The sequence below is a fragment of the Sander lucioperca genome, chromosome 9, assembly GCF_008315115.2.
Source record: "Sander lucioperca isolate FBNREF2018 chromosome 9, SLUC_FBN_1.2, whole genome shotgun sequence".
NCBI classification, from domain to species: Eukaryota; Metazoa; Chordata; class Actinopteri; order Perciformes; family Percidae; genus Sander; species Sander lucioperca.
Window position 1 is genome coordinate 29,418,931 of NC_050181.1, and position 24,721 is coordinate 29,443,651.

A 24,721-nucleotide genomic window follows, 5' to 3' on the forward strand; every position below is an offset into this window, starting at 1 on the left:
TCTGACATACCGCGCATTTTCCTGGTGGGCCGACGCACTTTTGGGCCGAATCGGCGATATAATTTATAGGTTTTTTTGTTTTTTTTTGGCCGCACTGGCCCATAAAGAACTGACAGCGGCCCATTGGTTAATTTTCTTTATTGGCACTGGCCTGACCCAATCAAATCCAGGAACCCCCTTCCCCACTCCCGGCCCTGAGACACGACCTGTAATATTATGTAATTATGCTTATGCTGGACGTTTAGCATCCATGTTAAAATGGCGCAAGGGAGGTGCAGAGAAATTACGGGAGAAAAGATTAAGAATCTACAGGTGGATGCCTCAAAATGTGCCAACATTTCTGACATGTTTGGGGCTGTAGTAGCTGCTTCAACATCAGCATTACCTGAAGTAGGCTTTACAGAGACACAGAAATAACATCATGACAGGGAAGAAGCAGAGGAGGAGGAGAGTGACCATGACAGGACCATGGGAGCGAGTGAGGAAATGATGGAAGAGAGAGTAGTTGACAACATGGTAAGGAGTAGGCAAATTAACAGGGACTCTCAGGAAGGGAGGCTGTGTGTGTGTGTGTGTGTGTGTGTGTGTGTGTGTGTGTGTGTGTGTATTAATGTGCGCCTCACGTCATAACGACAACAAGCAGTTTGGCTGTAGTTAAGTTAGTGGCTGTCAGTTAACCTAACTGCTTAAGCTCACATTGAAAATGCTAGTAGTTGGCCTGTTGGGTAGCTGAAAAGTCTGTGTGATCTATAAAATCAGTGTTGATACAAGCATCAGTGTTCCTTGAATTGCTTAATTAGCTAATGTTATTCAGTAGCATTGCAAAGCCAAATGTGCTTTGTGGAATGCCAGTACCATTTTAACTATTGTAGTGTTTAGCTAGCCTATTCTGTCCTTGTTTCACCTGACTGTTGACTGTTGATCAGTGGAGTAAGCATTAATGCTAACACTGCAACTCATTCCTGATCCTATACTATATATGAATCTTACAATAGTTAAAATTAACAGTAAACTGTTTTTAAAAGTTGCTATGCCAGTATTAAGCAAAATAGTAATAACAACAATAAGGCAATACAATATCAAATATCAATAATAAAATTAAAATAAAAATACCATATATATACAAACCCTAACTCTAAGAATGAATTAATTATTCAAGTGTAAGATCAACAGATAAGTCTTGAGACCCTTGTTAAAGGATCCAAAACTATCACATGAATGCAGAACACTAGGCAACTCATATCATAGAATGCACGCATATTTTAAGAGGGCTGTCTGCAGGGAATGTGTCTGATCAATAACGGTGGGTGTGGGCCGCCTGGGCCAAAAATGCCAGGGATGATTTTTTGTCCCAGTCCAGCCCTGACTTTAGGTGGTTTTTTTTTTATCAAAGTCTACATTTACATCTCGGAATGTGTTCCATAGACTGATCTCATGAAGTGGTGTATGTATGACACGTCAATTCGTATGCCATTTTTGGCGTGTTATCAAGACGCATACTCACTTTTTAGCGTGTGTATGAACGCCGTTTGGCCTCCATTGACTTACATTACCTTGAGATTGCGTGTGAATTGACGCCGTAGCGAGTAGTATGAAAGGGCGAAAATCCGCGTAGGGAGGTTGGTCGGGGGGGAGGATGGGTCAAACACAGGACTTTCACCCAGGAGACCGGGGATCGTGTCCCGCGTGTCACGTTTCTGTCGTCTCCTGCGTGTGATGTTTCCTTTCCACGTTTGTTCTTTTCCTGAACCCAACCCCGTTCTTCTTTACCTAAACCCAACCCGCGTGTCACGTTTCCTAAACCCAACCCCGTTCTTCTTTTCCTAATCCCAACCGGTTCTTCTTTTTCTAAACCCAACATGCGTGTGACGTTTACTAAACCCAACCGTAGCCTCGCGATAACACGCCACGTGGCTTTAGAAAGTGCCACGTGGCATGTATGTTTACGCTGTGACGTTGCAGACTGCCGTACGCTGTATACAGCGTAGACATACACGCGGATAGCTCAAAATGCGTACAGATAACACGCCACTTGGCTTTAGGAACCTGGCGTGTATGTTTACGCGACGTCATGATGTCATGTTGTGTTCCAACAATTTAGGGTTGCACTTTTATAAAGTCAGGGTACTCACAAGAGACATAAATAATTATCAAAATTAAAAGAGCAGAGGCTGAGATACTGCACATTGGTGGAAAAAGTATTCAGATCCTTTACTTCCTGTAAGTAAAAGTACTAATATCACACTGTAAAAAAACAACAAAAAAAACAACTCTGATACAAGCAAAAGACCTGCATTAAAAATTAAACTTAAGTAAAAGTATGTATCATCAGGAAAATGTACTTTAAGTGTTAAAAGTAAAAGTTCTCAAATCCTCACATTTTAGAAACTGGAAACGATCAAAACAGTTCTGTCAATCAACTAAGTGTTTAATCGGCTTATCATTTAATGAATAAATGATTGAAGAATTGGCTCATTGATAATCAGATATGTCCACATTAGACTGCTGACTGCCTGTTGACTTTTGCTGCTGGTCTGCAGATTTGTCTTGTTTTGTTGCTTGCTGTCTGATGAGTTGTGTTTGTTACTTGTTGTTGTGCATTGTGCCTGTTTGAATGTTGGTCTGTGTATGTTGCTTTTACGTGCTGACCACATTAAGTCATTTTATTGTATTTTTATTTTTTTAGGTTGCCATTTTAAAACTGGCCAGGGACAACAGATGAAAATTAGCCTGCTGAGCTGACTCCGGCTCATTTACAGTTACTTTGCTGTTGATTAATGAGCACTGTCCCTGTCAAAAAACCAAATAAATGAATAAATACATTTCAGCTGGACTTGTAGGGTGTGGTATTGTTGGGTAGTTCAATTTATTTAAACAAAAAAAACTTATAAATTGTATTTTATAAACTACATGTGTTTTGTGCAAAACTCTTAATTTGTAAAGTAACTAAAGCTGTCAAATTAATGTAGTGAAGTAAAAATTACAATATTTCTCTCTGAAATGTAGCGGAGTAGAAGTAGAAAGTGGCATGCAAAGAAAAAAGACTCAAGTGAAGTACAAGTACCTCAGATTTGTACTTAGGTACTGGATACATTCCACCAGTGACACTGCGACTTTTAATCCCTTTAGGTTCACCTCCAAAAACAATGGATCCTACATTTCACATCATGCAACTCTGCTGACATCAGGTTTTTTTTGTTGTTTTTTTTAAATCGGAAAGCTCCAGAGTCACTAGTTCTCTGAAGTTAACCAAACTTCATATGTAAACTCGGTGGAATGCCCCTTTAAATTTAGCATCAGGCTTCTGTTCAGTTAGCTGTGTGCAGTTGAGCTTTTGGTCAGTAGGGAGAAGCAGTCCACCAACAGTAGCTCACACAAGTGCTACATCATGATGTGTTCTTTCTCCCTTGAACTCAGCACATGTTGCTTAACTGATCACACAACGCTTACATGTTCCTGTGACCGCCAGGTTGCTTAGTTTGGAGAGTTTGATGTTATTTTAAGTGAACACACCACAGAGACGGTGCAGACAGTTTGAACATTTCAAAGACACAATGTGAGGTGTGTCCTGTTTGTTCAGTGTGACATGTTTGGAGGTATTGTTGTGGTTGACTGACATACATAACTCACATCTACACTGTTTTCAAAGCCCAGGACCACCGTCGGCACCAAGTTTGGTCAAAATACATTTATTTTGAAATTATGTAAATTCAGATTTCCTTAATAACTAGGTCAGCTTTTAATCATTTAAACTATGTATTACTATCCCATATATATATATATAGATATATATATATATATATATATATATATATATATATATATATATATATATATATATATATATATATATATATATACACATATATATATACATACACACACACACAAATATACACACATGTATACATACAGTATGTATACATATATACAATGTATATATACAGTACATATATACACAGTGTATACATACATACATACATGCATATATGTACTGTATGTGTATAATTTATTTATTTATGGTGTTCACTTTCACAAATGTGCTTTTCCCATCCCTCCTTCAACAAAGAGTAATAACAATGAAGGTTTGCTGTTTTGTCCAACTTTTGACTTGTTGCTGTCAAACAACCATAAAGACATTGATGTGTTTTCAAGTCCTGCAGTCGACTGACGAATGAGAAGGAAAAAAAAAAAAAAAAGACTTCTCGCTTCTGAGTTCCCGCTCTGGTCAAGCTCGCTCAGATCTAGTTCAAGTGGTTTTGTTGTCAGGATGTCTCTGTGGTCTCACTTTATGCTGTTTGTTTGTTCCAGTCGCTTCACAACAACGCCTCTGCTTTTTCACTTCTCATTGTCATGCATACAGTTTTGAAAATTAAGTAAATTAACAGGTTTAAAGCCAATACATAAAGTCATAGTCATATAAACAAAAGAAAATAGTGATAAAAAGGCCTTTGAAGCTGATTTTGAAGCAGTCACAGCAGAGGAAGGAGGAGCATTATGACAAGGTTATGTGGGGCCAGGCTTTACTTTCTCTTCTATGCAACCACATCTTTAACTCCAGCTAAAGGTTGCCTTCATGTTTCTGTTTGATATATGTATGTATATACAGTATATACAGTATATATATATATATATATATATATATATATATATATATATATATATATATATATATATATATATATATATATATACAGTATATATATATATATACATATACAGTATATATATATATATATATATATATATATATATATATATAGGATAAATGTAAAGATAAACACATTAAAGTTGTAAATAGCAAAATCAAAAAATACTGTAAACCACTCAAAAGTTGTTGTTCTTTGTGTTTAACAGTTCAGACGTATAGAGGAAGTATATCTGTCCCTAACTGGCCTGCTTTACTTCGAAATGCCAAAAGTAGTCAGTGGAAAAAGAAAAGAAAAAAATCCAGTATTGCCACACAATGTATGCGCTGCCCAAGGATGTGCTCTGGTAGCCAGCTCACAGGGTTTCTGACCTATTTTCAACAGTTACAAACAAATTGAATACAGAAAAAGAACAACTAGCATTAAATGTACCCCTACTGTTGAAATCATGTCCATATTCTGGTGCAAAACCACTATCAAGATATTATTTGTACAGTATATGAATGAAAATTGATGGACTGAGACTTGATTAACATCTCTTTGACCCCACTGACTCTCAATAGAAAAGTCTGAAAAAGCCTGAAGACAGCATGAAATCTAAAATATGATCTCTGAAAAACCTTACAGGTGTCAAAAAGTTGATTCAAAGCAATCAACTGGCACTACACTGGTATAGGAGTTTGAAATAATGTACAGTTTGAATGTGGGACAGTCTGGTAATGAAAAAGAAAATGTGATTAAGTTGGTCAATCCATTATGAGATTTTATTTTTATGGTCAAATTGACCGATTCAGTTCAGCAAAGTTACTATGAACTACTATTTCACAAAACCAGCTCCAAACAACTGCTTTCTGAATTCGAAACCCTTCTTGCTGCAGCTCTGTGTGGGTCTGCTGGTTCCCTGTCCTACAAGAAGGAAAAAACGACAAGCTTCTTCCACTGGTGAAATGTATTGGGCCTACAAAATGCAGGACAGAACGTGTGAAAACGTTTGACTAGAGAAAAGAAAAGCTCGGGGTTAGCCGAACTGAATGATAAAAGAGCTCTTTCTATAGGAAGTCAAACTTCATCAGCCAATGACCCAAGCTAAAAGGATCATCCACCCTCGAGTTTTTTTGGAAGTTCAGCACAACATACATGACAATTTTAAGCACTAAGCTCCAAATTACATTAAAATGGCATTGAAGACATAACAGAGTAGAGTTTGACAAGCAGCCATTTGCCCAACTTGCCAAAACCACAGTAAAAAAATCTCTCAATAAAGCAGTTCCACCTTTGTTATAAAGTATAAAGGCTTCTAACATACACCACTGGTTCTGCTTTTCATTGTTTGCCACATGGTCTGACTCATATTCTCATCAAGAAAACAAGAATGGGTGGATCTATTTTCCATTTCAGCTTGACTCGTTTGAGAAACAGTGAACAATAGGCCTTCGCTCTGTCACTTTGCACGACTCAGGAAACACAGGTTCAACTGAGAAGAGTGTTGGTCAGTAGTGCCTCGTCTCTTCTGAGTCAACAACTGAAGAGCTTTCACCGCAGTTTTCTTACAGCATGTACATACAGACCACAAACATCAAAAGACATATTTGAAGCAGACGCAGTAGCCTGCTTCTGCTTGGTAAAGTCTGTTAAATCTGCAAAGTAGAGGCTGACGGAATTAAGATAGAAAAATACGAAATTAGCTATAAAGCGACGCAAAAACAACAATCACACCATTTTTTTCTCACTCCAATAGAATATCAAGCTCCTACACAATTGTATACACATGAGTTTCTGTGTGTATTATTGTTCAGGAGCTTAAGTTTCTGTTGGAGTGTGTTTGTGACAGATACTGTATTTCCTACCAGACAGAATGCCAAACCCTACTTTTTACTTTTTATCACATTCATAGAGGAGGTAGGCCATTATTATAAATATTTCCTACCTGACACAATGAGATCCATTACTTTTAACCACATGTACTTTATAATAGTAATTACAATTGCTATTATGTCAGAGGTTGCACGCCTCTGGAGCAACAATGGGTTAAATGTCTTGCTCAGGGACACATTGGTTGATATATCGCTGTGGAATCGAACCCTGATCTCCCACACCAAAGGAATGTGTCATATCCACTGCGCCATCACCACATTTCCTACCTGACAGAATAGACTACACTTCTTTTAACCACATGTGTGGAGGAAGTATGCCATTCTGATAGATATTTCCTACCTGACAGAATGCCCAACCCTACTTTTTACCACATTCATAGAGGAGGTAGGCCATGATTATAAATATTTCCTACCTGATCCAATGAGATACATTACTTTTAACCACATGTACTTTATAGAGGAAGTAGTCCAATCTGATAAATATTGTCTACTTGACAGAATAGACTACACTTCTTTTAACCATGTATGGAGGAAGTAGGTTGTTCTGATAGATATTTATTTCCTACCTGACACAATAGACTCCACTTCTTTTAACTACATTTATAGAGGAGGTAGGTCATTGTGATAGATGTTTCTCACCTGATAGAATGAGCTACCTTACTTTTAACCACACAGACTTTATAGAGGAAATACTCCATTTTGATAGATATTTCCTTCATGTCAGAATGAGCTACCCTACTTTCAACCACATGTATAGAGGTTGGTCATGCTGAAAGATGTTTCTCACCTGATAGAATGATCTAGCCTACATTTAACCACATTTACAAAGGAAGTAAGTCATTCTAATATATATGTCCTATCTGTGAGCATGGGCTACCCTACTTTTGACCACTACTTTTGGCCATTATGATAGATATTCCCCTCCTGACAGAATGAGCTAGGCTACCCTATTTTTAACTCAATTTATAGAGGAAGTAGTCCATTCTGATAGATATTTCTTTCCTGTCAGAATGGTCTACCCTACTTTTAACGACATTTATAGAGGAGGTAGGCCATTCTAATAGATAGTTCCTACCTGACAAAATGAGCTATCCTACTTTTAACCACATTTATAGAGGCAGTAGGCCATTCTGGTACATATTTCCCACCTTACAGAATGAACTACCATACGGTCTATATCTGTATCCATTAACGTTGAGGAACCTTGAGGTATTTTTCCTCCATGAATCTTTTTGACACGTGTGGCAGAAGCTAATGGGAAGCATACTGAACACAGGATCAGGTAGATGTACATTTATACACAAGTAGGATATAATAGAAGTAAATTTGAGATTTGACATGCTACCTCCCACTTCTTCCCTTGGTTCTCAACCTTTTTTCTCCTTCTACCTACAAGCAGGTGTTTTCTGACGCTGCACTTGGCATTGAGGGCTATCTATAACATACAATTACACATCGTCGATGAGTAAAAACAAAACATTGGGCAATAAAAGGCAGTGATGCAACATTAAATGAGATGCAATTCACAATCAGAAACACCAAAGAACAAAAACACACATGTAGTTTCCTCTAAACGGAAGATATCTGATGATGTGTGCATGGGATGGTGTTGTGAATGTGTTACATTTCATCCTGTGAAAATTCTGAACAAAGCCTCTCTCGTCAGTTTTAATTGGCATCGTACAAACTTGTATCATCAATTTCCTTCCTGAACATTTATCTGCATATACCTAAATTCAATCAACCCTCCCTTTCTCTGAAATGGATTTCTTATCCATCTACGCTCACGTCATCAAAGTGAATGGAGTGATTGTTAGAAAATATATTCTTGTGTTTCTCAATAAACATTTAGAACATTGTGAACTGAACCATGCTTTTTGTCACTTTGTCCGAGCGCTCATAACTACTTTTAGAGTCAACTCACAGAGGTAAAGCCAGTAGGTGATAGGAAACGAGCCACAAAACAATCGTGATCCGACAGGCGGTGTCCCATTATGGAGAAATATTGGAATAAATACCACATCTGACCTGAGGGGCGTCACTGGCATGATGGGAATTACAATTTGGAAGTCGCATAGAAAAGACCAACCTGGAAGTTAACTGGAAACTTTAAAGTGAAGTGAAACGGGTTAAACCACTTGACCTGATTTCTGTTTTCCTTTCTACATCTATCCCACACATTCTCTTTGAACTCACTTAGCCACACACATCCCCAAAAACACATTATCTAACACAAGTAATACCATGAATAATCATATAAGTACATCTAAATCCAACAAACAGAATGTCATGACTGAAAAACACAGCATGTTTTTCCAAATTGAAAAAAAAATCCCTTCTAAGCACTGTGCATATTGTGGAGAACAAACACTGACATGCACCAACCTTGACTCCTCCATTCAAAAATGGACTTGAGGATTTCCTTTTCATGGTACAAATACATGTTGTCACACCTACAACAATGGTGTCCTGTACCAAAGACTCAAATCAACCTCAATTACTCTGATCAGACTCATCTTATGCAAAAGAACAAATCGCAAGTCTGACTGTAAACCAAGCCAGTCAGCTTAGCCAATCACAACCAGCCTTCGTCTCCTATAAGAGTTGGGTGCGTCCGTCAACACACAGGATACAGACTGCAGAGCTTCAACGATGATGCCACTTTACATTTTTCTTGTGCTTCTCAGTGAAAACTGTAAGTAGTTTACACACGTTTTTCACTGTTTGTATGTGCATGAATATAATTTGGAGTGAGAGGGATGAGGTTTTAAAAGCAGAAATAATATTTCATGCATTTCCTTCTGTGCAGGTGTGGTGTCAGCTGTTAACAAGACCTCAGGTATAACTCAGGACAGTGGAGTCATAACAGCTAAAGTTGGGGAGAATGTGACTTTAAAATGCTTTTGTCGGGATGATGCTGTAACTTTTCTCTCTTGGTACCAGCAAAGCTTGGAAGGCAAACCTCTTATCATATCATCTCGGATGAAGCAAAGTACCGAAGCTTCCATCTTCCCTGCGTATAAAGAAAGGTTTAAGGTCTTAGCACAAAGTGAAGAAGGCACCAACCATCTCATAATTAAAAATCTTCGCATGTCGGATTCGGCAACATATTACTGTGGGATTTTAGAATTCAACGCAATCGAATTCGGACATGGAGCTTTCCTTCATGTCAAAACACCACAGCCCATCATCCAAGCTGTGGTCCATCAGCCAGCAATGGAGCCACTCCACTTGGGAGACTCTGTGAATTTGAGCTGTACGGTGAACGCTGGAGCATGTGCAGGGAATCAGAGCCTCTACTGGTTCAGACATGGTGTGGCTCAGTCTGCAGTCATGTATCACAGTGCGGGACAGTGTAAACAGCTCTCCAATGAAGAGTCTAACATGAGCTGCACTTCAAACCTTGCTTTAAAGTCCGTGAGCTTCACCGATGTCGGGATGTACTACTGTGCTCTGGCCTCCTGCGGGGATATTGTGTTTGGAAGTGGAACGAGAGTGGAGATTGAAGGTAGGTGATTAAAAACTAATGTATTTTTCCATCCTGCGCACGTTAAAAATACCCATTCAATTATATTAATTATATATAATAATTGGCATACGTTTTCTCTTTTCTTGATCTTAGGAGTCTCCCTTCTCTTGGTTTATAGCCTGATTGTGGCATTGGCAGTGTCCATTATCGTGCTCCTTGTCTTGGCTTTCATCATGTACAAGTTGAAAAAGAAGTCATGCTCTGTCTGCAAAGGTAAGACTTTCAGAGTAAAAGTATCTAACATGTTTTATTGACCCGATCATTCATGTATTTTGATTTGCAGGATCTGTCACTCATCCGGCATGTCCCGCAGCTTCTGACGCCATGGTAGGTGAAATAACTGTATAATAAAAGCCTAAATTTATACATATAGAATCACTACGGGAGACTCTAATAACAGCTATTTTATTTGTTCTTTTAATACTATATTTCTCACATAATTAGTTGTTTTGTCATTACCAGAACCAAGATGCAGACGTTCTCCATTATGCTGCTCTGGGCCTGAAAACAACCAGAGATCGACACCGCCGAGAGGACAACGCGGAGAGTGTTTGTGTATACTCAAGAATAAAGAGCAGGAAAGAGTAAAGTAGGACATTACATTCAACCACTTCAACAAATGATATCTCTTTCATGTCAATACTTTGCAAGACACTTCACATGACTAAATGTACAATACAATGTTGAAATACAATAAAAATGTTTTTGTGAAATGTGTTTCATTTCAAATATCTTCTAATATATACTGAATACAGATAGAGACAAAGCACGCTCATGAAAATCCCCTACTACGATCTATTAATACATTCTTTTGCCAGAAACGTAAGCACAGGTTGCACCTTAAATCTATAGCCGGTTCTCACCGTTTACCTTTCACTCCTGTGGTGAAGGTGGTGTGAACTACAGAGTGCAAGTTTCCATTAGTGGAAACACAAGTCCTAGCAGAGCGTTTACACAGGAAGACCGGCCTGTAGCTTCCAGGCCACAGCGTGTTACACCTCAGACAGTGAACCCTATCTCATTGAACTTGCAAAACAAGTCTTATGTCTTAGATGCAGAAAGCTCGCTGTGCATAAGAACAAGTAAAAGCAGGCAGTATTTTCTCATTGAAATGAACTGAAGAACAATAGACTTAGTGAGGTGAAAGAAGGTTTACATACCTACAACTCTTGCAGTCCAGATTTATGTCTTATCTTGTGCAAAGACTGGTCTGAGTGAAGCTTTCCATTCAGTGGATCCAAATAGTGTTTTAGTCATCAGTAACGGAAGTTTCACAATTTCAGTTCCCTAAAACTCTTACTGTATGTCGAAACATAACCCAAAGATATGATTTTCTAGGAAACTCACCTTAAAGACACGTCAACGTTGTTGTTCTCATTGATAAAGTCCACCAAGTCACACAGAAAACAACATACAGTAATATTTATCCAATGGTACAATTATCATCAAACACTATTCCAAAGGGCTGGTTAATATGGCTGCAAATAATAGAAAATCTTTCATGAAATGCCTTGAAATATATGATATTACTGTCAGCATTATGAACATTACTGTATGTGCAACGATCAATGATTAAAAAGCATTATCAATGGTGAAGGATGAGATTGCAAATATATCCCTATTTACTCTGTATATGGCACATCTTTCAGTATCTATTGTTTCACGTGCCAAACTGGTATTTTCAATCATTTTATTCACTCCTAGTAAGTCCCTACATATCTTCTGCATCTACCAATGCTAAAAAATGTTTGAACAATTCAATATTGTAAACACGCTTGGGTGCCTGGGTAGCTACCTTGTACAGCATGCGCCTATATATAGAGGTTTACTTCTCAACGCAGCGGCCGCGGGTTCGACTCCACCCTGCGGCCCTTTGCAGCATGTCATTCCACCTCTCTCTCCCCTTTCATGTCTTCATCTGTCCTATGAAAATAAAGGCCTAACATGCCCCAAAAAATAATCTTTAAAAATATATATATATATGTATATACATTATAAACATGCTACTATCAGGGAGTCAGATCAAGACAACCCTTCTATTTTTGATACAAAATGTGTCTTTTGTAACATCACAAATTTTAAGTGATGAATAAAAACACTCTGATCAGTGTGTGTTGTCTAACATGATTGGATTTATTAACCTGGAGCCAGGGAGTTAACGCACACAAATGCAATATGTGTCTTCTAAAGTCAGACAAGCAATGTCTTGTCATGCCAATAAAGAGACAGAGAGAGAGAGAGAGAGAGAGAGAGAGAGAGAGAGAGAGAGAGAGAGAGAGAGAGAGAGAGAGAGAGAGAGAGTTTGCATGCCTGTAAAATGGATATAAAGTACCGGCTGCTAAGGTGTGAAGGCCACTGTGTGTAATGTTTCCTCCTTCACACACACTGGCTCCTTTCTGTGGTTACATAAGCATACCAATCTCTCAGCAACGTCCGTTTGATACAATCGGTACAGCAAACACCAAACATGTCTAACTCCTTTATGGTGTGGTAGCCTGCTCAGAAAAGTCAGAGTCGGTCTTCTAAATGTAGGTCACAACAAGACGGCACAAACTGATCTGTGAGTGCCAGCCCTAAGTGTATTGATTATTCCTTTAATTCAATTCAGTTTATTTTGAGAAGGGAGCAGTGCTAATTCATAAAACACAAGATTATACAGGAGTTAAAAATGCCAGAATTAGCCAAAAGGCTATTTTTCATCTGTAGTCCCCTCCTTCACAGGTTTAGATATACAGTACAAAACCGTAATGGACGGTCATGAGGAGGTGTTTAATATGAGTGTCTACGGTCTGAGTCCCTCCTCTTCACAACTTACTCACTTTAAGCCACAACCTTTTTCTACAGTGTTGTATTAAGAGACATTTCAGAGTCTTCTAATGTTGTGCATTCAACACTGCTAAATGGTTTAAGGCCCCTAGCAATAACATTTAGAATGTAAAATGTCTTAAATAAGTCCTGATTACATGCCAAATCTTTCCAAATTCTGTTTAGATTTCCATGAAAATTCTTTCTCAAAGACCAAACTCCACACTGTAGGGGACACGGAGCATGTGATCTTTCAGACTCATCTCTGATTGGCCAATCAAAAACAGTCTTGTCTTCAAAAAGTCCAGAACATAAAGAGATTCTGTCAAGTGACAGCGGCAACATAAACGAAATGACGCCTCCGATGTTTGCTTTGTATGTGTCATGTCTGCTCTTGGGGAGAATGGGTAAGTTGTATATTCTGCAAGTGCACTGTGTCACTTTTTGTTTATTGTAAAATATTACTTTTTTGCGCACTGCACTATGCTCCCAGTCATGGTATAAAGTTAATTGTCAAAATGCTTGGTCTTCATATTCTCCTCAGCGGATACGACAGCTCTTAAAGTATCATCTTTACGTTTTGCATCACTTAGCGTCGGTGAAGACCTGACATTGGAATGCTTCTACGGAGATGATAGTGTAGCGGTGATGTTTTACTGGTACAAACAAACTATGGGACAGACACCACAGCTGGTGTCTAAATTCTATAAGCATGACAAAAATGCATCTTTGAATGATGAATTTAAAAACGATCCACGCTTTGAAGTGGAAACTACCAATGGTAGAAATCACTTGAAGATCTCAGACGTGCAGATTTCAGACTCAGCTACTTATTACTGCGTAAGTGGCTATTCATACGTGTATGAATTCACCGAGGGCACTATAATCCACGTAAAAGGTTCAGGTTTGAAGGTCCCAGCTACGGTCCATCAGTCAGCATCTGAGAGCATCCAGCCAGGAGGCTCTGTGACTCTGAACTGTACAGTACACACTGGGACCTGTGATGGAGAACACAGTGTTTACTGGTTCAAGAAGTCGGAGGAATCTCAGCCAGGACTAATTTACACCCATGGAGGAAGGAATGATCAGTGTGAGTTTAAACCCAACACACAAACACACACCTGTGTCTACAAGCTACCGATGAAGAGTCTGAATCTTCCTCATGCTGGGACCTACTACTGTGCTGTTGCCTCATGTGGACACATTCTGTTTGGAAACGGGACTAAGCTGGAGTTTAAATGTAGGTTACTTGCTAGCAAAGATCATCTTATTTCTTAAATAGTGATGGATACTTTCTAATCAAATTTGCTAGGGGGAAAAAAAACTGAAAGCTCTGTTTCCTAATGTTCATCTGCAGATGATGACGAATCTATTGTCTTGGTGTATATCTTGAGTGGAGCTTTGGCATTCACCACCATCCTGGTTGTTTCCTTGGTTTACACACTGTACAAGACAAACAGCTGCCAATGCACAGGTAGGCTAAACTGTTATTCCTTCAGTCTGTCTGTTCAATGTACGTGATATTTAAGAGCAGAAAAGAACTAAATTAGTTGATATGATTTAAGATAAGAAAAACTTTATTGTCCATCACAAGTGACAGAAATTTGTCTTTGACAGGGCAGGCTCAAATGACCTAAAATACATACAAGAACATAAAGATACATATAGAAAGAGTTTAATAACATTGACTGTAAAACATGTGCAACATGCTAAAACAGTGCAAGAAGAAGCTTGAATGGAGCTGTTTGATGCTGTCTATGTATGGCTATTCAGTGTGGTGATGGCAGTGGGGATGAAGGAGTTTTTAATATATGTTTTTCCCTGCAAATGGGACTCTGTAGCGTTGACCTGATGGCAGTAACTGAAAGGATGGGTGAAGAGTGGGTGGGATCCTATGTGATTATAGTTGCTTTCCTGAGTAATGACAGGGTGTGAAGTTCTGTTAGGGGGGTTTTGGGGAGCAAATTATCTTTCAGGCCTGATTTACTAGTGACTTTGAGTCCACGAAAAAGCGCTATACAAATTCAATTTATTATTAATACTATTCGTGCAAGTTTTGTTTTGTGTTGGATAGCGAAGGCATTGTACCAGGCTGAGATATTAAAAGTGAGTATGGATTGAATGAGTGACCAGTATCCTCATTGAATCCCAGTCACTCATTGAGTCATTGAATCTGTTAAGTAATCTAAATTAAGACAAGAGTAACTGTCGGACAATCAATGACTTTCATGGGATTTAATGAAGACATCTTACTTGTTCATTTAGGAATCATGGATATGGATTTATAGTAAAATGAATCATGGAAAATGAAGCAAGTCTAGACCTATATTCAAACGATCCAACTTAGTAAAAAATAATTGGTCTGTTCAGCACAAGCATGGTGGGTTTTGAAGACGGCTTTTGTCATTTTTTCTTACAACCAGACTCTCAAGCTAGATCCTCCGCTGCCTCGGCTCCCAATGCAGAGGTGAGTATTTTCAAACTATAACCGTAACATATTTTTAAACGCGAGAAAACCGAGCTTGTGGTGAACACAAAAGAACAACACCTGTACAATATCCAGTTCAATATAATGCAATAAGTACCGCAAACCCTTGTGAGGATTGATTGACGATTGTAAAGCAGTGGCCATTGTGCAAGACTGAAGTTGGTGCTGCATTATTTCAGGGGGGCTGTTTCTGTTATTTCGTCCACAACTTGAAATCTAAAAAAAACCACCTCTCTGACACAACCTAAATTAAAAAAACAATGTAAGACATACATTTTTGCAGGGCTTATAGAGTGATTTGAATTTGACCGTGTATTTTTTATATATTAGTCATGAGACGTATACTAATATGGAAATTAACCCTTTTATATTTCATTGCCAGGGTTGCCAAGATGCAGACAACCTCCATTATGTTGCTTTCAGGGAGAACAAGGCCAACAGATCAACGAGGCAGCAGACAGACGACACCTGGAGTGAATGTGTGTACTCCAGTGTGAGGCAGTAGAGCTGGATATGTTTCATGTGTTCTTTGTGTTTGTGTTACTAAAAGTGACAATTCAGTCAGATATTCCCTCCATATTCTGAATGTAAAGATTTAACTCACAAAGCACCAATTAAACAGGTTCCTTCAGCTACAGTTGTGTCTCTCTGATGTGATCTAGGTGCCATATTTCCACTCTTACTATATTGTTGACAACAATGAACAAACACACGCCCACAAAAAACTGATGTCTGTGGCCACTGTGAGCTCAGGTACGAGAGAGAGAGAGAGAGAGAGAGAGAGAGAGAGAGAGAGAGAGAGAGAGAGAGAGAGAGAGAGAGAGAGTGACTCTGCTCCCTCTGCTCAGAGAGAGAGGGAGCAGCACTTTCTGCTCTAATGTGACAAATACAAACCAACTAGACAAATCTTCTTGCCAAAATTTAAAAGTCATTGTAAAGAATTTGAGACACTTTCAGACAGGGACAAACTAGAATGTGTGTTTAGGCAAGAATTTAAACTGCTGTATCATAGCAGCTTATATGTCGCCTCCTGCCAAGAATTAGGAGATGACCACGGAAACAGCACAGAGGAGTAAAACCACCACAAATACACCTGAACACCCACCTAGATAGATAAATTCCTGTAAATATTAGATTTAAATTGTGAGAAAGTTGTAACTATGTGATAAGTTGTGTAAGGATTTTGAGGTACCATTGTACTCCTCATGCCTTTATCAGTGTTCATGTTATAGTTTATGTTGTGCCAGTTATTTGGTAATTTCCTTTTATTTATGTTATCTGAATTTGGCAACACAAGCAATGTCTTGTCATGCCAATAAAGAGAGAGAGAGAGAGAGAGAGAGAGAGAGAGAGAGAGAGAGAGAGAGAGAGAGAGAGAGAGAGAGAGAGAGAGAGAGTTTGCATGCCTGTAAAATGGATATAAAGTACCGGCTGCTAAAGCATGAAGGCCACTGTGTGTAATGTTTCCTCCTTCACACACACTAGTTCCTTTCTGTGGTTACATAAGCATACCAATCTCTCGGCAACACTATCTCAGCGTCAGTGGGACACAATCAGTACGGCAAACACCAAACATGTCTCCTTTTAGGTGTGGTAGCCTGCTCAGAAACGTCAAGAGTCGGTCTTCTAAATGCAGGTCACAACAAGACGGCACAAACTAATCTGTGAGTGCCAGCCCTAAGTGTATTGATTATTCCTTTAATTTAATTCAATTTATTTTGAGTAGGGAGCAGTGCTAATTAATAAAACACAAGATTATACAAGCGTTAAAAATGCCAGAATTAGCCAAAAGGCTATTTTTCATCTGTAGTCCCCTCCTTCACAGGTTTACTGTGAATGTGCTGATTGCACATCACAAACCCAGAGATGTAAGCATCTTTTTTTAGCCTCCGTGTGGTCGGCAGTCAAAGTTATGCTCTTAATATACGTTGGTCGTGCACTCTTCTAGGACCCTCTGCTCTCTTTGTCTTTTTGGTTTCAAACAGGAAGTCTCTGCAGTGTCTTCATGCACAACAGCCACACAGTATTACTGTAATGCCCAAGACTATTTTGAAAGGAGCAGAGATATATTTTAGAAATCAAAGTAATATATTCATTTGTAAACATCAACCAGTGCTCTGTACCAAACTTCCTGTTATGTCAAAGTCAGCATGGTATTTACGACGGACGGACAGTTGTAGCAACACATGCCTTCCATTTATGGTATCATCAACACAACTGAGAAACCAGTCTTTTTAATACCCCCGACTGACTAGGGGAAGCTTTGTCATAGTTATCTCATTTCCTGGGCATAATTCAAACCTTGACACTGGTACACTGAGTACACTGGAATATGAGATGATGTCATGGGGCAAATTGTACATAGACATGCTTGTTTTAAAAGAGATGTAAGTATTTTCTTTTAGCCCCGGTGTGGTAGGCAGTCAAAGATTAGCTTTCAATACGCTTTGGTCACGTACTTCTCTGGGACCCTTTGCTCTCTTTGTCTTTGTGGTTTTAAACAGAGAGTCTCTGCAGTGTCTTCATGCACAGCAGCCACGCAGTATAACTCTAAAGCCCAAACTATTCTAGTAGATTATATTAATAAATCAATGTCAAAATGCTTAAACAGGCTTTGATGAAATTATAAATACTGTACACAACAACTCTAACATTAAACAGTACAATATTATTGTCTCTTACATTTAGAGTGCAGTGCAAATGTTGTACTGTATAAAACCCTCAAGCTTAGCCTTGCTTAGGGAGTGGCACTTTCCTTCAAGCCTATACTGCTCATCATGTCCTCCTAAAGAAATCACATATTTCTTGGGAGAAGTAGCTGAAACAATTTACATACTAATGTAATGTCATAAGCAACATTAGCTACTTTTATGCAACAACAAAAACCACTGTGGAGAAAATATTTTTAGTCTAGAGATGTCAGTAGCTATGTTTCCATCCACACGTTTTTATGCGAATTAAGTGATATTGAATGAAAAATGCCTTATTATGGAAATATATATATATATATATATATATATATATATATATATATATATATATATATATATATAATGAATATCGACTCAAAGTTTATATGTTCGGTCTCATCGGCTTTTCTCTTGATCGATGTACGGCTTATGCAATAAACGCTGATGGAAACGTTATTTGCCGAATAAATAATGAATTGCGATTAAGTTTTAGGTCATTGTATGGTTAAACAGACGCACCTGTACGGGTCAGAAGTGGTGAAGACTGTGTGGCCAATGCGTACTGCCGGCAGTGCCGACGCAAATGTCCCTTATGATGCAACGATCGCCTAATACATCCTGTAGTACGATTGATAGCCAGCCCTTTCAATTGACAAAATCCCTGCAGCCTTCAGCAGGGGATCTAATCGGGACTCGAGTCCCGTCTATTGCGCCATACACCTGCGGCACAAAGTGCGCTCTATAGTTACGCAGCAAGATCTTATGCGCCTCTTACACTCCAGGTAGGTATATATACACCTTTGCATCATCCTCGTTCATATGGCATTGCACACACCGTAAACACATTTTGGTCTTGCTGACCCCAAACGTCTCGCCAACCACTCTGTACTCTGCACATGTAGCCAGCCTGGTTAAAACCGGAGGGCCATGGCTTATCTGGGTCAAGGGACGGGCCAATGAAATTACACAACAGGTCAAATCCGAAAATGCTTCAATTAAAGGGTTTCCGTGAAGTGTCTCTAAACCACGATCTCCCAGAACAGTTTGGAGCGCTGTGTCAAAAACGAAGCTAAACCACAATGTATTAGCATTTAACTCCTAGCTCCATTGTGCCTAAGTACAGCCTAAAAGCCTAAGCCTAATGTGAAACACCTTTACACCTTTTACTGTATGGCAAAGGTTAATTTAACACTAATCATTTCTATCAAATAAGAGTGAGGACATCACCAGATTACATGTATAGGATGTAAAAAGATCTGGTAAAACCCATTTCTCACCAGGAAAATTAGAAATGTTTGCATTGAGTAAACTCTAACTCAACTTCAGCATTCACTTTTATCACTCGTGTGGTGAACAGGGTGTGAACTAGTGAGTTTTCCATTGTTGGAAACTCAATTCGAAGCAGAGCTTGAAGCCATGCCTGAATATTTGATAACCATGGCTTGATGTTAATCATTTTGTGCACCAGCCACGACAGCTAGTGGTTTTCCAAAGTTACTAGCCAATTAGCTTTTTCACTAGCATTGACTTTGACATTAATTTTGGCTCCATACGCCATGGCCAACTCACACCAAAACAATATAGATTGAAAAATGTCAGTACAAGTAAGGAAAAAATATGTACTTTTGTTTTTGGGTGGAACTGTCCATTTAAAATATGTTAATCTGGGTTGATGTTATAGGCCAAATGACATTCATACAACATAAGTGAGACCAGTACTTCTTCAAATGTTCCAAATCATTCAATTTACAACTTTTCAGTTGTCTACACTAATCTAACTAAATGTCTGCTAATACATCTACTTTCGTTGTCTGTTTAATCGCACTGGGTTCTCAAAGCCCTCTCTAAATACCAGTTTGAACCGGTAGAGCTTTTTCTACTGCCGATGTCGGTTAATGAGAGACAGTGATCTGTGGAAGAGAACTGTAGCTGAGCATTAGTAACTTTACTTTTAAAGTTATTTCTGTTTGTGATTTTAAGCATGAAGCGTAACAATTATATTTTGGTTCTAGTACCTCTCTCTACGTGTCTTGACTTGAAAACCAACATTGACAATGGAGGGGGCAATGAACATGTGTTCACTGTTTCCAAAATAGGACATTCAGTGTCACTCTTTGTTAGCCAATCAAACGCAGCACTCTCTTTAAGAGTAGAGAACGGATGAAGGTCCTCCACATTCATCAAGACATTTTCAACACGATGACATCTCTGAAGTTTGCTTTACATCTGACTTGTTTTTGCTTGTGGAGAATTGGTAAGTTGGATATTTTGTGGACTGGATGTGTTTGCATCCTTACAAATATATATTCTTCACTGATATAATTTCAAATTATAATGCTGAACTTCTGTCATTGCATTAATTGTGCTCTTTCTCTGTCTCTTTTCTTTTCAGCTCTGGCATCTACTCAACAACTTAAATTGTCCCCATCTGTGCGTCAAGAGACGGGTTTTATATCAGCTTATATTGGCGATAGCGTGACATTACGGTGTTTCTATAAGGATGATGTCGCAGCAATGTTCTTCTGGTATAAGCAAACTCTGGGAGAGAAACCAAGGCTCATCTCATCCTTCTATAAGCATGATAAAAATGGCACATTTATTGATGAATTAAAAAATGATCCACGATTCACACTGGAATCTAAAAATGGAAACTATCACTTGACAATCTCGAAGTTACGCATTTCCGACTCGGCTACTTACTACTGCATAAGTATCTATGCCTACCAGTTTCAATTTACCGAGGGCACCACTGTCGATGTAAAGGGTTCAGGTTTGAAGATCCAAGCTACGGTCCATCAGTCAGCATCTGAGAGCATCCAGCCAGGAGGCTCTGTGACTCTGAACTGTACAGTACACACTGGGACCTGTGATGGAGAACACAGTGTTTACTGGTTCAAGAAGTCGGAAGAATCTCAGCCAGGACTCATTTACACCCATGGAGACAGGAATGATCAGTGTGAGAGGAAACCCAACACACAAACACACACCTGTGTCTACAACCTGCCTATCAAGAACCTGAGTCTTTCTCATAATATGACCTACTACTGTGCTGTTGCCACATGTGGACACATTCTGTTTGGAAATGGGACCAAGCTGGAATTAGTGGGTAAGTGATGTAAAATTTTAGCAGAGATGTAATTGTGTCAAATTTAACATAAACACAGAGGCTAATGTGGGATTTTTGAGGCCAATACTGATATCCATATTTGGGGATCTAAAAAATTCGGCAGATGGTTACTTTTTAAAGCATAACACATGAGATAAACAAGCCATCTTGATATATATCCACTTTTGTTTGGAAAAATACTGAGCGTGACACAAATCAACTTTTCATTGCTCTCTGGTGGACAAACATAGTTTGGAATTTCTTGTTACCAATCATCCGCCATATACACCGATGCTGATATATCTGACTGCAATAAGCCAATATTGGCGGATTTAATCTAGCTTTACCAAAAGATTTGTAATGTCTCTTGATGTCTGGCTCTCTGCAGATAAGGTGGAATCTCCCGAATCTCTTGTGTATTTCTTGAGCGCAGCTTTGGCTTTCACCACCATCCTGGTTGTTTTATTGGCTCTCTCAGTGTACAAGGTGAACAAGAGAAACAGCTGCCAATGTACAGGTACAGTAACTTTTACTGTTTTTATCAAACCGCATGTTTTCAACGAAGATGCCTTTAAAATAAAGAGCTTTTTCTATGTTTCACAGAGTGTCAAACAGCTTCCAACACAGCAAATGCAGAGGTGAATATTATCTAAAATAACTGCTATATTCTGACACAATTAGTTGTGTCGACTTATTTCTTTTATGTACTGTATTGGTATTCATTCATATATCTTTTTGTTACCAGGGTTACCAAGATGTAGACAACCTCCATTATGCTGCGTTAAGGGATCCCAGGACCAACAGATCAAGAAAAGAGAGAGACAACACCGTCAGTGAATGTGTGTACTCCAGTGTAAGGCCGTAGAACTGGACATGTTTCACTTGTACTCGGTTTTTTGGTAGGCTGTGATTTTGTCAACACCTGTTAACATATCGTCAACGTTGGGTAAAAACCTTGAACGTCCAAAATCATTGTTTTTAAGAAAATTATAAAAAGGCATATTCTGAAACATTTTATTGAACCATGTACCTCGGACAAAGTCAGACAAAATTGCTTTGTCATTGTTTAAATAGTTGTAAAAACCAACATACAGACGTAAAGAGTGATCAATCGCATTGAAAAAAATTTATGACGAAATATAGAGAAATAAGGTTTCTGCCCTACAGCTATGATATTACGATATTGAGAAGTGATGTAGATTTTCTTGAAACAAACTTTTTTAGAAATGTCTACATTTTTTAAATATGAATTCCTATAAGTATAACTACTTGAACAACCTTGTGCAATGACAGTATAGCTGTCTGATGTGGGTTTTTATGTGCTGGCAAAGCTGCCATATTTCCACTCTCACTATAGCAGTTGTATCAGTCTCTCACTGCTGGACTACTAAAAACACGAGATGTAGGCCTACCACTTCATTTGCAAAGCATAACGTTAACCATTGACAGTGTGTACATGTCACAGAACCTGACAACATATTATTCTCAATTCCATTCCTGGTGAAATACTGTATGATTTAGTCTTTGCATGTTTTTGTACATGTTGCTACAAACCCACTGATGTAAGAATCTTTGTCTAACTTCCCTTGTGTTCTGCAATAAAAAGATGAGATAAAAACAGTACGGATGCTTTGTGAAGGGTCGGACATATGCTTAGTTTTTGTTTCCATGTGGTTTCAAGTAGGATGTCTTCACATTGTAGTACAAAGATTTATTTTCTTTTTAAATATGTTGTGTTTGTATGTTTTATATTCCATTGTTTCCAAGAAAACACATAAATATTAATAAACTGTAAATATCGCCAAGTGTAGCACTGTCATGTCAGAAAGGGCAGGAACGACTATAGCAATACTGCTGTGGTAATATGATGCTTATTGTGGGTTTGAAGTCATTAAAGGCATCACCACTTTTCCTCCCTCTGCCCTCAAGAAAAAAGCCACTAACCACCATTGAAACAGATCACAATCAAGCAACCAATGCTGCACACATTGGGATTCAATCTGCGGAGGCACTACCTCCACTGAGGTTCCACTGAACACACCTGGAAATGTTTGCAAGTGGGAAGCCAGTGAGGGATCATGTCCTTGGTGGTGCAATAGCCCCGTGTTGACGGTTTAAAAAAAAGTGACTGGTGTCTCTATGTCACCCTCTTAAAGCCAACAGAGTTACCAGTGACAAGAACTGCAATGCACATGGAATTTTGGAACTTTCCAAAATAGGAGTGAAATGCAAAAAAACATAAAATAAGAAGCTGACTTTAAAGCTGCTTATTTTCACATTCTATCTTGTATATTACAGTTTCTTTCATTGGAAACAACCAATTAGCTTACACATTGTATCTATTTCTTGATTGTCAATAGCAGGTTGTAGTGACTGTGCGCAGCATTAAAACCCATCCTCTTGTTTGTTGGGTTTGCCAGCTTTGAGCACCAACGTGGAATATGACCAAGGTGACTGTTGGAGGTATGGGTGACTAGCTTGCTAGCTTATATGACATAACACGTAAATACGGCAGTTTAGGGGTTGTTAGAAAGACTAGCTGTTCCCCTTGCTTTATGCTAATCCAGGCTATAATGTTGCTGGACTTAACATACAGAGATGAAAGTGACATTAATCTTCTCTAAGGAAGCAAACAAAAGGATTTCAAATACAAAAGTCTGAGACATTCTGCAATTATAACTTTGACCACAGTTACAGCAGCTCTTTGCTGCAGTATTCAAATTCCGTCAAAATAGGTCAGTTGATCAGGTGTAGGCGGCTATATTGGGGGAATAATAATGCCGAAGAACAGGGTGGAGTAATTAGGCTTGCTCCCTGTGCCTAAGAGGAGCAAAGCCTTATATGAATCAGCCTAGTAAATTTAAGTTTAACTGTAATTTATGCACTGCTTTCACTGTGAACACATAGATGAAGCACTTACTGAGACCTGTTGACCTTTACCACTATGCTTTTGCTGTGCATCTCTTTCATTTCAGCAGCATTGGTGGTTTCAGCAGGATGTAGAGTTGTTAGTACTCTGAGAGGGCATTTTTGACTCTGCTCTGCCAGCATCTTTATGCTTCTTCATAGTACAAGTCTAACCTTTAACACTTTCACATAGCTTGACCACGACATGTGCACTTTGACTATGTAACTGACTTTAAAGTTACTGTTTTAGAAGGTTTGTGTATGAGTTCTGCACAAATCCTTATAACTGAATTCTCTTTCTGCTGGTGGCAGTGGTGTAGTGGTGTCTTGGTAGGTGGGTATACTGTGACTTCAGAGTTTGCCTAGGGATAAGACAGGGCTTATCCCTAGACTTGGTTCTGTTTTAAATTTCATGTATGTTGGAAACATTCCTCTCAAAAAACAACAACATCAAGCCTTTGAGCAAGTGCCCGAAAACAACGATTTGGTTCCATTCAGGTGACAAAGCGCTAGCCCTCTACAATATGAGTAAAGGAGGAAGAAACATGACATTGGGGAGTCCATTGAAGTAGATGGATAGGTTAACAAAACACTGGACTCCAACATGAGAAACCACTAACAGCTTCCTTTTTCCAATTGCAGCATTCAGCATATTCTAAAGCATGACCACAAT

General features: G+C 38.7%; 4 protein-coding genes across 4 annotated transcripts in view; 3 read left to right on the forward strand and 1 right to left on the reverse strand.

Moving 5' to 3' along the window:
* The window catches only part of LOC116042337 (prostaglandin D2 receptor 2), a 53,362-nt gene extending 42,078 nt beyond the window's left edge, over positions 1-11,284 (reverse strand). Inside the window, exon 1 of the mRNA XM_031288490.1 lies at positions 11,213-11,284. The gene's annotated coding sequence lies outside the window, so the exon portion shown is untranslated. The remainder of the gene's footprint in view (positions 1-11,212) is intronic.
* Positions 9,025-11,391, forward strand: LOC116042338. Its single transcript, XM_031288492.2, has 5 exons — positions 9,025-9,218; positions 9,333-10,031; positions 10,146-10,265; positions 10,336-10,379; positions 10,515-11,391. The coding sequence occupies exons 1-5, from the start codon at positions 9,176-9,178 to the stop codon at positions 10,638-10,640; spliced, it is 1,032 nt and encodes a 343-aa protein (XP_031144352.1). The 5' UTR covers positions 9,025-9,175; the 3' UTR covers positions 10,641-11,391.
* A 1,818-nt stretch (positions 11,392-13,209) lies between these two features.
* Positions 13,210-15,974, forward strand: LOC116042386. Its single transcript, XM_031288564.1, has 5 exons — positions 13,210-13,264; positions 13,402-14,097; positions 14,215-14,331; positions 15,281-15,324; positions 15,728-15,974. Exons 1-5 carry the CDS (start codon positions 13,210-13,212, stop codon positions 15,848-15,850), a joined length of 1,035 nt encoding a protein of 344 aa, XP_031144424.1. The 3' UTR covers positions 15,851-15,974.
* A 4,208-nt stretch (positions 15,975-20,182) lies between these two features.
* LOC116042385 (immunoglobulin kappa light chain-like) lies at positions 20,183-22,942 on the forward strand. Its single transcript, XM_036005609.1, has 5 exons — positions 20,183-20,289; positions 20,428-21,141; positions 21,530-21,658; positions 21,745-21,779; positions 21,887-22,942. The coding sequence occupies exons 1-5, from the start codon at positions 20,196-20,198 to the stop codon at positions 22,004-22,006; spliced, it is 1,092 nt and encodes a 363-aa protein (XP_035861502.1). The 5' UTR covers positions 20,183-20,195; the 3' UTR covers positions 22,007-22,942.
* The last annotated feature ends 1,779 nt before the right edge of the window (positions 22,943-24,721 follow it).